The 18,186-nt window shown below is 39.2% G+C and overlaps 1 protein-coding gene across 1 annotated transcript; it reads right to left on the bottom strand.

Moving 5' to 3' along the window:
• Nucleotides 1–14,037: 14,037 nt before the first annotated feature.
• LOC149932465 (uncharacterized) lies at nt 14,038–17,443 on the bottom strand. The gene is made up of 4 exons (XM_090157125.1): nt 17,385–17,443; nt 16,668–16,844; nt 16,484–16,600; nt 14,038–14,161 (listed from the first exon to the last, which is right to left on the bottom strand). Exons 2-4 carry the CDS (start codon nt 16,817–16,819, stop codon nt 14,038–14,040), a joined length of 393 nt encoding a protein of 130 aa, XP_090013251.1. The 5' UTR covers nt 16,820–16,844; nt 17,385–17,443.
• Nucleotides 17,444–18,186: the final 743 nt, after the last annotated feature.

Genomic DNA, 18,186 nt, shown 5'->3' with positions numbered 1-18,186 from the left:
ACAGTGCGTACGCGATTAGCTTCCGATCACATTCCGGGGTGCGGGTGTAAGGCCCTCCGAATTGAAGGTCCGTATTAGAATGGCGGCGTGGCGCTGAGATCGGCGGAGCAAGGCCAGGGTCGGAACCCGGTACACTCATAAATCATCCTCTGTCAAGTCGCGCATTAACAAAGCCGGCCTCTTTCTCCCCAACTGCGCCCACGCGATCCACCATCCGACGCTGTTTACGCGAACCCGCTGCCTCACAATCTCGCTCGTGGCCGCGATTTTGTTATTCAGCTTAACCTCTCCCGGATACGCGCATTATACGGCCGTGCCGAGTCTTCCTCGGCTTACTGTTCACTTTTACTGTCTACAATTCCACTGTATTCGGCGCCATCCTTGCCCGGATTCCCGTAAGACAACCGAACCGACGTCGCGCCTTAACGCCGGTCATAGTCCCGTATTATTAGCTTTGGAAGATTAATTATTCATCCCAGAAGACCTATTTTTAAATTCATAATTAAATCGACACGACAATGTTTTAATTTAAATTTATACTATAAGGATTTATTTAAATTTAATTCATTTGGGATGAAAGGCGGAATTCGCGAGCCTTTGTAAAAGTGAACTGTTTTCTATACATTTCCGTAAATTACCGTTAAAAGTGAAGGGACGCAAAATGCGCATCGGTCGATTCTTTGGTTAGTTTCTAGTTACTCATATCCATTTAACCTCGGGGGCCATATATCCCTCCGTCGACCAGATACCCACCCACCCCAGAAATATGCTCCTTCCTCTCGTTAATCAATCGGGGGCTCTCTTGACATTGAAATCAAACGCAGGACGGAGGGGCGCGGGCGGGAGAAGCCCCATTACCTTTGTCTCCCGTTTTAATGGCGCGATGTACCCTCATAATTCAATCCGTAGCACTCGCTCTCTCACTCACTCTCCCTCGCTTCAGAAATCTCCCTGTGGCTAATTCTCAAAGTCACAATCTCCACGTTTTCAAAATGTCTCAAAGCGTACCTCCTACGGTTGATAATTACTGTTGATTAAGGCTCGTTAGTAAAGATTTTTGTCAAAGCCTCGGTAATAACATCAAGAGACAAACCGCAATTTTTTACTTTGTTACTATAATAAATTCAATGAAGGTAGCTTTTCTTTGAAACTCCCGACTTTAGTTGGGAGGTCTTGTCTCTTCGATTTTGGAGTTTGCTTCCTATAATCAACTTCAGTCGGCTGCCTGTCAGAGAAGCCCAACTCTTTCGTTTCCTGGAATAGAAGCTCTCGTCACTCCAATTTAGATCCTCATTGTGTCGACTCTTATTTCTACACGGTGGGGGGGCCTCCGATACACTACCAAAAACAACCTTAATTTATTTTTCTAAAGGGTTTTCAAAGACAAAATTCCGGGTGCTGCCGTGAAAAGAATTTTTGCACAAACGCGCGTCATAAGATTTATTTCCTCGAAAAAAAGCGAAGAGTGAAAAAGGTTCCGAAAATTTCAGAAATAGTTTCTTGAGATTTGAAACTCCAACGGTAACTTTATAAAGTCCTATACGCGGAGTGTATAGTAGAAATTTCTTCGTATATCTCATTACCTATTTCTAAGGAAGTTTCTCGCGAGATTTTATTTCCTAAAAGACCTCCTTCGTTTCTTCTTATTGTTCAAATTCCCATCCAATATAGGAAAGTAAAAACTCAAAAGTTGCAAATTGAACGTAAAAAATCTAATTGAGACTTTCCCCCGAATGAAGCGATAAGCAAAACTCCGAAACACACGTGGTCTTCATTTTGAAAGCGCTTTCTTCTACTCGCTCAATCTAGTGTCTAGGCCTGCTAATAATGGTCCCGAGAACTATTCTTGCGGTGAATATATTATTCGTAGAATGGTAGTCGGCAATTTCTTTGTTCTAGTTCGTGGGAGATTTTGGGTAAAAAGTGGGAGCTTTCCGAAAGGCTTAAGTGACACTCCGGATACTACGGAGGGGGGACGCCATGTCTGTGTCAGACGCCTGTCATCGCAGCCTGTTGTTTATTTTTTTGAAACACTTTGACAATACCGTATTGTTTTTTAAGAGTCCTTTGTCAAAATTGCGACGCAAAAATGTGAAGAGGTTTTTGCCCACCCTCTCTTCCGAATTCCCTCATCTTTTTCAAAGGCTTTCATGGTTTCGTAAAATTCAAACTAAAAACGAATTGAAACGCCTCTAATTAGTTTTATAATCTGGCGACTTTGCCGCGAGTTTTTTAGTTTTGGACAAAATTTTAGACATAAATTCGATACTTTTGATCGCGTTGCAAATGGTTGTTGAACGCCAAAACGCTCAAACCCCTTTTAAAATCAATCAAATTTTTTTCAACAACCACACGTTTATTAACCATATCAGAAAAACCTGCTCGTGGAACGGGTTAATTTGATACCCTTTCGAAGCCTATCGTGACGTCACAAGTGAAAATCGTTCAACAACTGTTACGGTTTTTATGATAAATAATCGGGAATATAAGCTTGTTCCAAGCGGCCAATATCGTTAAACTAGCTGTTTCGATAAAGTTATTCGAGGTTGACCCCATCTCCGCCTTCGCACCAGGTACTTTGGAATATACCTCGGGTCCATCCAGGATGGTGACCTCAATGAAAAGGCCAGAAAAATTCAGTCTATGGCCTGGTTCGCGAACTACGGTAATAAATAATCCTCGGATTACTTTCCATGTAAAATAGCAATGGGTACTCCTTTTACCGAGGAACGGAAAAGGAATGGAAAAAAATAATAGGCTTAATGTCTTTGTAGCCTGAAATTTATGTGAAGCGCCTTCCGTATCTACGGCGCCTCGAGAAAGCTTATGGGGCTTTTTTACCACTCTAAATTTGCATACTTTTTTTTTATTTTAGTTAAAAGTAGGTACGTTTCGATAATCTTCTTTCTAACTCGTATTTCGAATTTATGGAAAGAGAAGATATAAAACCACCCATTTTATTTCTTTACTTTCGTATGGATTAAAAAGCGGCGAGGGTGGGCGAGCGAAAGGGAAAAAAATTCGACTTCCAAGTGTTAGTAAAAAATTCGCGAAAATAAAAATAGTGGGAAACTCTTAAAATACGATTTCGCCTTCACTCTCGTTTTGGCCTCTTTTTCGCTAAGGATCTCGAGGAATAAGATACTATATACTCTTAGATTGCTCTTTATCGAAAAAATTGACGTTGTTCTTATACGTTGAGATTGTTCCGGCCATATACAAGGGCAGGCAGTGGCAACTCGAAAAATACGGCGGAAAAAGCGTGCAAAAAAATCCCCTGGCCTTTTTTGTTTCTTAAGCTTCTAATCGCCTCAGCGCATAGGCGAAAATGTATCGAGCTAGCCAGAGATGATGGGGAAAAGAGCCTCGGTGGGGGCTAAGGCTCCCCTTGTTATGACGGGATTAAAGGTGTCAGAATGGCTCGAGACAAATGATGCCTTTCGAAATTTTAGGTTGCGGTTTCCCTCGGGTTGTTTCGCTCCTATGTACGCGCCGAAAGGCCCCGTTTCTCCTCCCTCTCCTTTCGAGTTTTAGCTTGGAGTTAAACGCGTAATTGATATCTCGTTATTAAGGACGGTCCTCTGTTTGTTTGCCGAAGGTTTTATATCTTCGTAAATCTTAAACGCCAACAACTATCTAAAACGGGTTGGCCAAGGAAACAGCAAAAATGTCTAAAAGTTTAAAGTATTAATTTTCTTATCGCTGTTGCATTCTGGCTCCGCCGATGAAAAATGGAAGTCAACCGACGAGACTCGACCCGTATCTAGGTCACGAAGCTCCGCTCTAAGCCCGCGCGCGATGTGATTCTAAAGCTGATGTTTGTTGAGTTCCCTATACCCATCGGCCATCCAGGTAACTAAGTGTTCACTAGGCACCCATAGAAGCGGTAAACCGGTGTTCGGAGTATAGAGAACGTAGGGGGTTCGAAAAAGTGAAATTAACTTTTGTACTGAACCTTCGGTATCAAACTTTTGATCGCGAAACGACGCGGCACCACTTAAAAGCTCATCTAGGTTGGCGGACGTAAACAAAAACTATGGCATTCTTTAAAGTTTGTAATTAAAATTCTGGCTCTTCAACTGCAAGAATGTTGAAGCCACTAGCGGGTAGTGTTTTGAAAAACGGCTTTAAATAAGCTGTACACTATTTAACTACTTTCATTTTCTTTAAGTATCCAAAAGACCCAAATTCAACCATAATGTAACCTAGGCTGACGGTTCGGTCCTGTTGGTCGGATGTAAGATCATTTATTCTTTAGCGCGGGCTAGTCGTAGAGAGAGATAAAAAATGCAACGAAATGGCAAGGCCCGAATGCAAATACAGCGCGGAAGCTATATTCAATTTTCGCTAAGTTCTGGCGGCTCCTTTCCTTATACTGCAGACGCGTTCTTTTCCGGGGTTGGCTCTCTCTCTCTCTCTGTTCTATCTCTCGTTGCGGGCTGCGTGTTTACTTTCAAATCGGCTCGGGCCACTTTCCTCGAGATGATGGATCGCGATCCTGGGAATTCCGAGCCCTTCTCCTCGCCGCCTAAAACGAAAGGGGAACCAGAGGGAAATTGAAAAACAAAGAAGAGGACTGACCTATATGGCCAAACCCGGGCATGCCCGCCAGCTAGAAGAGAGAGAATTATCCGAGTGAAGAGCGGAACAAAACTTGAAAACGCGTAAATAAGTATAAAGGAGGGTACAAAGAGTATACAAAAGTGAGATGGCGTCGAAAATAAATGTCCGATCTCCACGCTTGGACAGAAACGTCGGGACTCGCTAATTCTGGAATATGCGCCGTCGTAAATATTCCCTGTTAATTTTTTTCTCCTTTTATTTAGGATTGGGTAGCCTAATGTGGGGGGTGGGCCTCCGTATGAGGGTACGGTGGTCCGGTTGTAGTGCCAAAAATAGGCCTAACGACAAAGAGAGCTTCACACTGTTTCCCGGCCTTTTGGGGCACACCGGAACCTCCGGTGCCAGCTGTGCCGGGTTATGTGGACCGCTGTGTGCCCGTCGTTCCACTTTAGGAGGTCTCTCCAAAGGGTTTGACTCTTTACCTACATAGGTCGGGTGTCGGCTGGAGTTGCTATAGCATCCACTCTTAATCCCACTGCTGTGTGCGAAGTGGGAATTGGTCCACCCATTGCTGCACCTTCTGCTGGTTTGAGTGGCTCGCGTCTAAGGTGCGGATCAGTAGTAGGGTCACCTGTCCGGGCTTGGGAACGCTGGCGTAGGGCACTATGATGATCGGCCTCCGGTGGTATGGCCCCTGTTGCTAGGTACACCGGGTTATTCTGACACACTGTCCTTTTATTTAGGCGAACTGCTTGATCCGATTTCGAAAGTATTAGGCGTCCTTATATCGGGCGCCGGAAGTTGGGAGGTTGAATCGGAGATGGGATATCTCCACGTATATAGAGGCGATGTCCGTGTCGTGACATTTTCCCTCTTCCTTCGACCAATCCTTTTTAGCAACGGGTGCGTCCTCGTGTTCGAAATAGCGACCAGGGTGCCCCTTTCCGACTATTTTTTAAAGGAGAAAAAGCACTTATTCCAAAATTCTGTTCGCGTCAATAGAGTTATTTATTCTGGTTTTCCTTTGTACGGAGCCGTAGGAACGAGAAAGGGGAGCGAAAAGAGAATCTGTTGAGAGACGACGACGTCGGGACCCCGGCACGTTATCGGGGCTCACAAAGCTCGCGTTTTATTCCTTTATTTTCGGCGCGGGGGTCCACTATTGTCAACCTTCGCTGAAAGGGTGTGACCCGACGAAAAGCTCGACATCGTCACATCATCATCGATTGATGGAGCGCCCGGAGAGCCAGCCAGCCAGCCAGAGAAGGCATTTGTAAAGAACAAACTTGTAAACATAATTCGAGCCGAGAATATTTCACTAAAGGATAACCCTTCTTTTCTTAGATGGCACGCCACTCTAAAACTCCGAACGCGCTTTCGAAAAGAGTCAATAGCTCGTACTACAATCTCCTCTCTTCTCATTCGCAATCCTAAGTAGCTATATCACGTACGTAAAATTAATTATCCGAAGGAATATCTTAAATTCTATTAGTTTTAAAAATACCCTAACTATTTTCTCAGCAATAATGAAAAGAGTGAGTGTGCCCCATTTGTTTATCGCGACTATTTTCTTTTAAAAGAAAAACTTTTCGTATTTGTCACATTCTTTTAGTCTTTGTGTACGCGCCGATCCCAGACCTGGCGGCGAAAAAAAACCGTAAGGGAGAAACATTTCCCCAGTCGGCCCAACTGCGTTCCTGCAAAACAAGATATTCGCTCAGGACACTGTTCTTCAATCGAATCGCGCTTCTTCTACCGTCACTATTTTTTAGGCAACCAACCAGTTTTCTTCTTCCCCGGACCCGTAGAAAGGGCGTAATTCTTCCACAAAATCCGACAACTGAAATAGACTTTCACACCCCTCCCTCTCGTTTCTCCTCTATTTTCGGGGCGGCAAAAATGCACTTAGATTTTTTCGCGTTACCTTTCGCTCCTTTTTATCGCCGCTATGTTGAAGTCTTTTTATAGAACAGCGAACCCAAGAATACCCGCCTTCTCCGCCGCTCTACTCGAATTGCTCGAAACTTAACAACAATGGACATTCCTCGAGGAAGCCCAAAATACATTAGCCAGCCACTTTTACTGGACGCCCATAAACTTTTAACTCGCTAAACTCTTGATTCTGTCCACTTCTCGCACCCCTTTCCCTTTCATTCTTATATTTTTATTTCAAAGTGTTACTATCACGTGACAAGTTATCATAATTTTTGTAATAAATAAAAGTTTAGGCGGATAGTTGTTGGGATTTTGAACAAGTTTCCCACTAATGTAAAGTCCGGGATTGAATTTAACGGAGAGCTATTTTGGCGGACTGAAACGCCGATGTGTGGGACCAAATTACGCCACAAATGAACACCAAAACTTCCGTTAACTTTGTTTTAATTTGAATTTCGCTAAGCCTACTTTTTTGCCGAAAGAGAAAATACAACGTTTTTCAACCGATATTAACAAAAGGATAATATACAACATTTCGATATGATTTTACAAAGCAGTATATCGGTTACTTTGAAATTTAGATAATTACATATATAGTGTAACCATAAGTAACATAATAGCAATAAGTATGACACTTCCTATTGTTTTATTGCTAATTTTCTAACCGAACCTTTTTTCGGCACTGATACTCTCTTCAAGCGAATTTCCCGCCAAACCGCTGATGTGTGCATAGAAATAGTCTAAATAGAAATTACACTAGCACCTCGATCGGTTTGGTGGGGAGACGAACAAGCTAGAAGGCCCCCATTAGAGTCAAATAGCGCCTATCCGCGCCATCTAATAAAAAAAATTGAAACTAAATATGATCACGTGGCGCAACGTCGTCTGGTTTGTTTATGTTCTTCGACATTGTAAAGTTGTAAAATAGACAGATTTATTATATCAACGACATTATATAAGTTATTTAAACAACTAAGAAAATCATTACGTTCACAAGAATCTACATTACCGTAAATTACAGTTTTATAAACGTTTTAAATTTACTGGCCTTAAATTAAAATAAGCTTAGAAAGCTTATGTCTAATTGCTTTCCCTTTCATTTCCAGGTTTTGGTAATTAGTTTTCTAATTAAACTATCGCGATGATGGCCCATCCCAAACTCAACGTCAAACACATGGTCTTGAAGTTCGCTGAAAATGAAAAACACTTATATGCCGAGATTAGTATAAAATAATTCCTATAATATTACATATTTATGAACGGAGCATTTTATTTATTTCTGAAATCGGTTAGTACAGAGCCAAAAATACGCAATTTTTTACCATTTTTAGCTCAGGAGGGGTATTACAATCACCGTGTCTGTCTGTGGGTGTGTGTGTCTGTCTGAGCTGCGAACGCATTTTCGGAGCTAAGTGTAATCGCTGCGTACGCAGTTTCTTAAAATTGGGGAAAAGGTTTTTCCAAAAGCGCCCCTTTTTTGTTGTCATTGGGTGTAGTATAAATATTTTTCAATTTGTGATAGTATCGGGCGAACCCGAGCCCTCCTGCACGACAGAAGAGCGTTCTACCACAGAACTTGCCAAATTGTTAAATGTTCGCGGTCATGCTTATAGCACGGCCGTGCTTATATACGCGAAAAACGAACACAAAAGTACCGTCACTGCCCACGACGCGATGCGCAGTGGCTCGCCGCCTTCAAAATTTCCGCTGTAACCATGGTGACAATGTTTAATGCGATTGTCAGATGGCGCGAATAGCCCGATTCCACCCTAATGGCAGCCTTCTAGCTTTCCCGTTTCCTTTGGGATTGGCGGAAAGCGCAGTGGTTCTAGTCTAATTTCTATTTCTATGGATGTGTATGACGCATCACGCCTAAAAAGTTACCGCACGTATTACATTTCCCTACCACGTAAAATGTTCAAAAGAATATTTACAAATTAATATATTAATTAATAATGTACCTTCGTCTTCCAAGGATTATTATTCTTTTTTAATATAATTTTCCTTTCGCACTACTAAAAAAACTGCATTCATAATCATCTCAGCTTAAACCCGTAAAGGTGCCGAAATTGAAGTTTCATTCGCTCGTAGATTTTATCAAAAGTTAATAAACCATTGTTATTGTAGAGTGCCAAAATTTTAAAAGGCATTTTCCTTAACTTGGGGATATAAAATTCCATCCGAATCCCACCCCTTTCAGTTCCCGCCAAAAATTTCACCAACTAGTCGTTAGATGGCGATAGTGGAGCTATGAAGGTGCGAAACTTGAAAACGTCGATTAAAGGGGATCCCATACGGAAAATGCACTTACATTGTTAGTATGAGATATATAGCGGTCTCATAAATGCGGTGTATTTACTTCTGCTGCATTATGCTAAATTAGAAAAATATCATTGGAAATTTCAAATTACACGTAAATGTTTAGAGCGGGAAATTGATATGATATTAATTTTTCAAATTTCGCATAACACTCTACAAGTAATTTCAGTCCATTTAGGGGCTTAACACGAGTTGTGTGTAAATATAGTTTTTAAGTGGTGCACTTTCTGTCTGCTTTGTGAGGAACAAAGCAATTTAAATAAAAACACGTTTATTATTACAAAACCAATTGAAATGATAATTTAGCAAGACGTACTTAAAAATATATTTGGTACAAATGTAAGGCCCATTATATTTTTTTCCAAAACCAGGAGATACGAGTCACTTTGGTTCTTTACAAAATTCGTCATAGAGGTTAATTGTTTATCGTCCAAGACTACCCAGTCATCTCGATTACGCAATAGGACTACTGAGACGTACCAACTACCAAATATTTAGGCTTAATGCAAATACTGCCTTATCAATTATTCGTCGAATAATAGGCCCAAATATTAGTTAAATAATATGCCGAACATAGGCCCAAATATTAGTTAAATAATATGCCGAATATAGGTCCAAATATTAGTTAATAATATGCCGAATATAGGTCCAAATATTAGTTAATAATATGCCGAATATAGGTCCAAATATTAGTCGAATAACAGGTCTATTAGTCGAAATACTTTAAATTTAAATATCTAAATGGTAGAACTGATATAATTAATGGCTTAATAGGTGACCTATGACGTAAATAAAAAAAAGCTATCTGTACACACAAAAAAGTATCGGCCGAGAGCCAACTGACCAATGACATACAATATTTTATATATGTATAGAATTTACCAATAGATTCTTTTAATTGAATTTTACTAGCTTTGACTGCACTAAAATGATTACGTAAGTGAGTACAGATTTAGCACTAACAAAGGCTGTACTCATTTTCATATTTAAGTAATCGGTGTACAGCTTTTCAGAGAGTGGTTAGCCCCTCGCCGCCAAGTGATAGCTTTACCATATAAATTTCATTCCCAAAAAACCGGTTTAGCCTTCACCCTCCCCATAGACAGCTATGCCGTGGCACAAGCCGATTGGGGAGGCAGGAATAAAAGTCTTTAGGTTCCAAATATTTAACGAATAACAGAAATTTTATTTGGGGCGTGAAACGAATATCGAGACAGTTATTCGTCTCGATATTCGGTTAATTCGGTTATTCACCCAGCCCTAGAAAAGATGTTGAAAACAAAGTGCACTAAATCAGTATTCGGGTAACGTCACAAATTCCACTGCTTTATCGTCATTCGGGTAACGTCACAAATTCCACTGCTTTATCGTCATTAGGAAAGGGAATTCTCATGAGCGTAACACTGACAATTGCAAAGAATATTTCACGTATGAGCAGGGCCGTGAATAGGGGGGGTGGCGAGCCGGGCCGTCGCCCAGGGCCGCTAAAAATTTACCATAAGGATGTATATACCGGAGGGCCGCTACACTCAGTATCGCCCATGCATTTCGCCCGAGGCCGCGAGACCTCTAAGCGTATGAAACAAAATAAAGGCACTGTGGTTAGTCTTTAGTTAAAGATATATCAGCCGTCGTCGAGGAATTGGTACGCAATTGGCAAGACTAAAAACTTGTGAAATTATTGTCATCACCCTACTGCAAAAGCAATTTAAATTTAGGTGTTAAAAACTTTATAAAACGTTTGTACAATTGCTTCCTCGGTAAAAGTATGTGAAAAGTTTCACTCATTTACTTTGTCTTCATCCATGCTAAACTATATCAATCGTTACACGTTGAAACAATGTCCTTAAGAAGCTACATGTAGGTGACGTACAGCACACGCGTCTTAAACGAGAAGTACATCTAATCCAGACTATAAATTTTTATAAAAAGCGCGAAAAAACTTTCTCGGGTGAGTAAGGGCGCTTTTTGAATCCGAGCAGATTACTATAGTGGCCATTTCCAAACTTTGGGAGTTCATTAATTTTAGCGAATTGTTTAAGCATTTATAACGTGAGAGCAGTATTTTTTGCTTTTCGTAGGACCATATTTAATTACGTTTTTGTCATTTATAAAAGTCAGAGAAGTTATTTTCAAAGTCTGTTACTGGTTAATAAATTACCGTCGACACCTTGACCAAAAAAAGTCAAAAAAACAAATTTATCTTTTCATACTTATAACACGAAACAATTTCAGACTTCTAAAGGTCAGCTTTTGGTCATGGACCTGAAACAGACTCTTCGACTACAATACGACCCTTAAATGACTCCCATGTGCTACACGGGCCCAAGTTCTCCGACAGCTACGGGGTCCATAGTCAGTCCGACAGTTGCAACACCAGCAACAACAACAAGCCAGCAACCAGCGTACACTTTGGCTGATTTGATGAAAGTCTTACAGGATGCGATGAACTTCTCCTTCTGCTTCGCAACCACCACCTCCCTCTGTAGGCGGCACGCCACCACGAGATTATATTATCCACCACGGACCACTACTAACACTCCACATGGAGGATTGCCTTTTAATATTTCTGTACCGGCCGGAAGTAATCCGCAACATCGAGGTGTTCACTTAAGTAGTCCAATTGGCCAACAGACACAGTTGCCAGGTATCCAACAATTGCCATCTAATCGATTGTCATTTGGGTCGACCATTGGTTCTGGATAGTACTCGGAATTGTTTATTCATTATTCACAAATTTTCCGATTTATTTAACAAACGTTGGTAAAAAGGATATCATTTTGACTTATTTAATTATGTTATTTACGCAACCAAGCATTTATTTGGAAAAAAGTGGCATTTATTTAAATAATTGTTTGTTTTATTTAAATAATAGGCTTATTCACTCGCGATTATTAAAACTTTTCATAATTTTTATTCAACTATCGGTTATTTAAATAAATATTACTTAAATAACGCCGGGCTTATTTTATTCATGGATAAAAATTAATCGAAATCCGAGCACTAGTTCTGGAGGACGACCATCGATAGGAACACAAGGTGGTGCTTTCCGAAAACGATTCATTCCAAATGGAATTGAAAGGAGTCTCCGGTTTCAAATCGAGAACACACGTCAAGAACCAGATGAAAGGGTCAGTAAGTTTATAGACCGAGTGGTTCAGAAAAACTTAATGTTAAGTCTACCTATGCCACAGTCCAAATAAGTCACAACTTTAAAGAATAATGTGGAGAAGTTGGCCATCATCCCAGTCTTTGTCCAACAACTCCTCCTCAATATCCATTACATCTAGGAGTCGTAACGTAAGAACAAGAACACAAAAACCAAAATAACTGATGCTGGGACAGAGAAGGAAAACTTTCCGCAGGATTGAATAAAACAGGAATTCAATCCTCGAAGCCTACAAGTCCTGTTTTATTGAGTAGGAATATGCATCAGTCGTATGGAGTGTTTTTCACCCTAAATAAAACTAACAAACGTTTAGCATGTCTTGATACTGGAGCAGATGCCAGTTTTATAACAAGAAAATATTTGGATAGTATGGGAATCAGAAATAAGTTAACTGCTTATAATGAGAATTGTTTTCAGGCTAATGGAGAAACGATTCCAATCTTCGGACAGATAAACCTTCCCACTCAAATTAAAAATGTGGATACCGGATATCTCACCTTCAATTTCATTGGCTCTCTACCTTGTGCCGTCATTCTAGGTACTGACTATTTGACCCGAATAAAAGCTACTATTGATTTCAGCCGACACGAGATGCGATGGAATAACCAAGTAACATAAAGTCATCGACTCTGAGAATATCACGTCTCAGCAGAAAGGTGAATTGGTCGAATTACTTAAACAATTTCCTACAGTTGTAACTGATCGCACTGGACAAACTGACTGGACCAAACATAAAATCAAGCTAAAAGAAGGATCGCAACCAGTACAAAGAAAACCTAGACGTTTCTCCAAGAAAGAGCAAGAGATTGTAGATGAAGAGGTCCACAATATGTTAAACGAAGGCGTTGTCGTTCCATTAACTAAAATTACTAAGAAATATTATTATCCAAAATCGATTGTTTTTAGCAGTGGTTAGTAAATGCCCCATCATATCGATACTTGTTGGTTCGGACCATCGGTTGATGTATTACTTATCATCTTCCCTGGTGGTTTCGTATTACTAGCTTTGTATTGCTGACTGGTGTTACATTTTCTCATCCACTCGAAAATGACATCATGGAATTTTAGATAATAATATTTCTTAGAAATTTTACGTTCAATTACCAGTTTACTTTGATGTCCAGCAGTAGGGTGATTATGAAATTGGTCATGGGCTTGTGTGTAGTAGATTTGCGATACAGAATGTCGTGATTCAGTTCATATAGGTCATGATTAGCACCGTCACGTAGAGACTTCCAGAGAGAGCTCCACGCGTCGTCTTCTTCCTGCGCCTTCTTGATATCCTCTATTAGAATAGGATCGAGCATCTGTTGACCTGTTGCTAAATAAATTGTTAACAATTGCTTTAATGGTAAAGTTTCATCTTTTTGTAACACGTCTACTGATTGTGACAAAGCGTCAGCTACCCTATTTGCTTTTCCGGGTATATACAATACATCAAAGTTGTACTCTTGTAGGAGCAACGCCCAACGAATTAATTGGCTCTTTGGATTCTTGAGATTAAACAACCAAGTCAATGCTTTGTGATCGGTGACAACAGTAAATTTTTGACCTTCCAAATGATACCTGCATTTTTCAATGGCATAGACAATCGCAAGACATTCTTTCTCGGGAATACTGTATCGCTCCTTAGCCCCTCTGAATATACGACTGGTATACGCTATCGGAACTTCCTTGCCGTCCTGGACTTGTGACAGCATCGCCCCTATAGCGAACTAACTATGAACGGGATCTTCGGATCGGGCACTTTCAAAACAACTGCATTAGCAATACTGTTTTTGATTTCTTGGAAACTATTCTTTTCGACATCTCCCCATTTCCAAGGGACACCCTTTCTTTTATGTGATAAGTGACCATATTTAGGAAGGTGGCGAGCTCTCCAACGTTCTTCGGTGTGGCATACTGTCTGATGGCTTGGACCTTATCTTCGTTGATTTTCACCCCTTCTTAGCTTATAATATGACCCAGCACATTTACTTCTCGGCAAGCGAAAGCACATTTGGAAAGTTTGATGGCTAGCCCGGCCTTCTCTAATTGTGAAAATATGAGCCTCAAGGCTTGGTATGTTCGGCCCAAGTCTGGCTGGCGATGATGATGTCATCTAAGTACCAATATATGCCCAAGTGGTCACCATGTTTGAGGACTCGGTCCATTAATCGTTGAAACGTGGAAGGACTGCACACAAAAAATATTGCCGTAATATTGACAGCTAGCTGCAGTCAGCTTAGATGCCAGCAGTTTACTTTATTTAAAACTGCCAGCATTGGCTGTTTTTTTTACAATGTTGAACACCCTGTTAATTTTACAGCTAACACATTCGTTATATTTACTATAAGACTTCCGTTTTTTAAACATTCCTGGCCAACGTTTTTAACACGGCAAAGATAAGTTAAAGTTAAGGTACCTGCTGGTTTCTTAACAGTAACGTTAAATGTACTTAAAACAGTATGTTTATGTAATAACCAGTATCAGAACTGTTTTTTTACAGTAAGATTAGACATATTTTTAACGGGCAGTTATGTTAATTTTAAAATTCGTGCTGGTTTTTCATTAGTAATCTTAGTTGTATTTATAGCAGTACAGATGTTACTTTTGATAATTCTACTGTGGTTTTTTAAGTAACTTCAGCCGTTTATCCAACAGCATTCGATCGGCTGTTTTTATAGCAACATCAGCCGTTTATCAAACAGCGTTCTGCCGTTTTTATAGCAACATCGGCCGTTTATCAAACAGCGTTTTGCTGTTTTTATAGCAACATCGGCCGTTTATCAAACAGCGTTCTGCCGTTTTTATAGCAACATAGGCCGTTTATCAAACAAAATTCGGCTATTTTTATGGCAACATAGGCCGTTTATCAAACAAAATTCGGCTGTTTTAATGGCAGCATCAGCCGATTATTAAACAGCTTAGACCTATTTCTAACCTTCACAATTCCAGCGGTTAGTTTAGCAGTATTATTAGCCGTTTTTGAAACCGCAAAAATGTGATACCTTTAATATTCCTGCTCCTAATTTAACAGTATAGCAACATTGCTAAATAGGCCTTTTTATTAAGTAACGTTGGCTTTCTTGTTTTGACTTTGCTGCTACGTCACGGGTGACGTATGAATAACGTTTCACTACGAAAATTCCTGGACATCAGTGTAAATTCGAGAGTTCTTCCGGTTTTTTAGTATAAACTGAACAGAACTATTACGTATTTCATGACGAATGAGTAACATAAAAATAAGTTCAGCAAGCGTAGGCTATTTTATAGAAAGATCTATTATATATCGAACTATTTGATATAGTAGTAAACCAGTAATTTGTCATCTTTTCACTATGTATCAAAATAAATATTGTAAGCTGCAAGTAGTCAGTGAAAAAAATTTAAAATTTAAATTTGCGATCAATTTGTTTTATTTTCAACTAACGTCGAGAGAATACAAGGTTATTCCATAGTGCTTCCAGAAATGTCACTAAAATAACAAAAAAAAACATAAATGCAATCGAATAAAAACAAATAACACAAGTGCATTTGATTGAAAATAATATAAAGAAAATAAGGGCAAATGAGAAAATTAATAGGCCTACCTGAAGGGTTATAAAAACAATAGAAAGAAGATAATTATTCGCTAAATACCAGTCATATATAACCGCAGTATTTGCCAATAACTATGTATCTAGTATATATGATGCTTAAGGCGCAAGTCTGCTATAACCATAGAAATAAGATGTTCTTACGAGACTCTCAAATTCTATAATAACAAAGATATTAAACTGCGTTTTTTTGCATTATTTTATTATGATCCTTAACTTGTCAATGATTGACGCTTCGTATTCGATTTTTTAATTATACATGTTTTACCGACTTTTAAAATTTAAACTGCTTTCGATAGATTTGACATGAATCTAGTTCACGATTGAAAACGGCACCGCTATCTCAAGGTACTAATTTTATATTAAATTAAAACCGTATTGTTTTTAGTATCTCGACTAACTGGCATGGGAAGTCGCTAAATTATCTTGGTGAGCGACTTAATTAAAAAAAATATATAATGTAACGCGCTATATCGTTTTATTGCATGAGCTAAAATCTCAGCGCAATGACGTTTCATAAAAATGCGCTCTCAACTTTAACAGTACAATGAATCTAATCAAATCACTTGGAATTGAAATAAAACTCTTTTCGGACAACACCAGCCTAGACATCGCCATCTCTTGATTTTTTCCCGAAGCACAACCACTGACTTCCGTCTTAATTATAAATTTACGGATTAATTTCTTGCCATTTAAATTACGCTACTGCCTGATTTTACTTATATTGGGGACCTGTTGTTAATTTTAGTACACAACAGAAATGTGTACTAATAGACGTAAATTCTCAAAACAAACGCTCAAAAATTGGAGATTTGAAATATCATGGAAAAAAATTAAGTTACTTGGTTTAAAGGGAAAATTAATTTTGGCACATGACACGTGAAGGACCGAAAAAAAACAAAAAACAAAAAAATGTTACCTATCATTTGAGAGTTTCCAATTTGCTAGCTTTTTAATTAATGTCAAAACCTTAGGGTGCACGGCGGAAGGCTTTTGGCAAGTTGTTGATTTTTGAGGATTTATTTTGGCTGCATATCTAAAATAACAATTACAATTATTTAGTGGTTCAAATATAAAGTGTTGAATAGAAATAGATCGTTTACCTTTGAAGAAATTCCAGAGTGCATTTACACCCAGGAGGGTACGCAATGTTGGCCATAAAATACATTCCAAACAAAGCTCCTATAGCTTCAATAATGTTTTCACACTTTATGTGGTTATTCAAAACCTTTCCATCCATTGTTAACACGAACATTTGGGCAGTCAGTATAGATCTTTTCCTGATTAAAGAAGTGTTAAATTATTATTTGTCGTGAATTTATTAACAGGCGTATATAAAACGTTAATAGACAGTTTCAGCAAACCCATTTTTAGGCGTTTACGCGAACGTCCGCAACGTTCTGGAGATTGGTAGACGTTTGCGTAAACGCCTAGAAATGGGTTTGCTGAAACTTTCTAATAGAGAGATTAAGCAAACGCTCTAGAAGTTTCAATAGCAACGTCTAGAGCCACGTGATACTGTTTGACGATTATCTTTAATGTCTTTTAAAGCGTATAATTGATAACTGAACTTTAAATATTAACTATACGCTAAGAAAAACCGTCGAATATACTATGCTTAATGTCACTAATCGTTTTCTGGCGAGTGTGAACGTATTTAAAACCAGTAACAAAGCGCTTTGCAGCGATTTGAAAAGGTGTACGTATGAACATGGCTTTAGAATAGGTTACATTCAAATAAAGCGTATGTGAAAAATACATGAAATAATGCCTCAAAAATACTTAAATTAATTAAAATATTCTAAAACATTCACTCTTACCTTCTTTTTAGTCCTTGATGTCTCAAATAAGTTCGGAACGGCCAAACGCAAGAGAGAAAAAGTAACTATAGTGGCCAAATTTTTCATAACCATCTTTCCTTCTAAGCAAAGAATCACAAAAGCGTTGAAAACGCCTATTAATGAAAGGAAACTGGTAAAAGCGGCGTTTGTATCTTTTGGAGCTTTAGAAGAAAAAAAAACGGTCAAAGATAAGGGTCATTTCTTGAAACCCCGTGGCGGCCGAGACGAAATTCTTTTTCAATTGGTTTGCTCATAATTTATCATTAATACACAAATATATTTTGTACATTTTCGTAAAAACATTGAAGTATAAGGCCTAATAGGTGATTTAAATCAATTATTTTGTGGAATATTTAAATAGCAATTAAACTGGCAATTTATATTTAACAATTTACAAATAGAAATCACATTTAATGCTTGAAATGGTATAGAAGTCCAACTTCTATCTATATAAATAAAATTGTTCGCGTGCTTGTTTGTTAGTTTCTTGTTGTTTATGCACGTCCAAGAAATGTTCTAATTCACACGAAATTTGGCCTGCAGCATTTGACCTGCCATCACGTTTTACAGGCGTCTTGAAATTGTTAACCTTCGTAGTTTTTGACCGCGAGACCAAAACGCCTGACCTCGCTCTCTTGTAAACCCTGATTGCAAAGCCTCCTCGTGGCGAGAGCCGGGCAACGTATGGCTAATAACCTGCGGCTGATTTGCACAGGTATCACTGTCCCTATCCGGATTGTCCTTAATGGGGTCACTGGTGTCGTTCGCGGCTGCCGGGCCT

This window comes from Leiobunum rupestre, chromosome 8 (assembly GCF_980474605.1).
Source record: "Leiobunum rupestre chromosome 8, qqLeiRupe1.1.hap1, whole genome shotgun sequence".
Classification (NCBI taxonomy): Eukaryota; Metazoa; Arthropoda; class Arachnida; order Opiliones; family Sclerosomatidae; genus Leiobunum; species Leiobunum rupestre.
This window is presented reverse-complemented; position numbering and strand designations above follow the sequence as displayed.

Excerpts from the sequence above, each read along its gene's own strand:
- LOC149932465 (XM_090157125.1), bottom strand. The coding sequence starts at position 16,819 with ATGTTCGTGTTAACAATGGATGGAAAGGTTTTGAATAACCACATAAAG. Across the intron at positions 16,601-16,667 it reads ACTCTGGAATTTCTTCAAAG|ATATGCAGCCAAAATAAATC; the intron begins GTAAACGATCTA and ends TTGTTATTTTAG. Across the intron at positions 14,162-16,483 it reads TGGAAACTCTCAAATGATAG|TCCTTCCACGTTTCAACGAT; the intron begins GTAACATTTTTT and ends TTTTGTGTGCAG.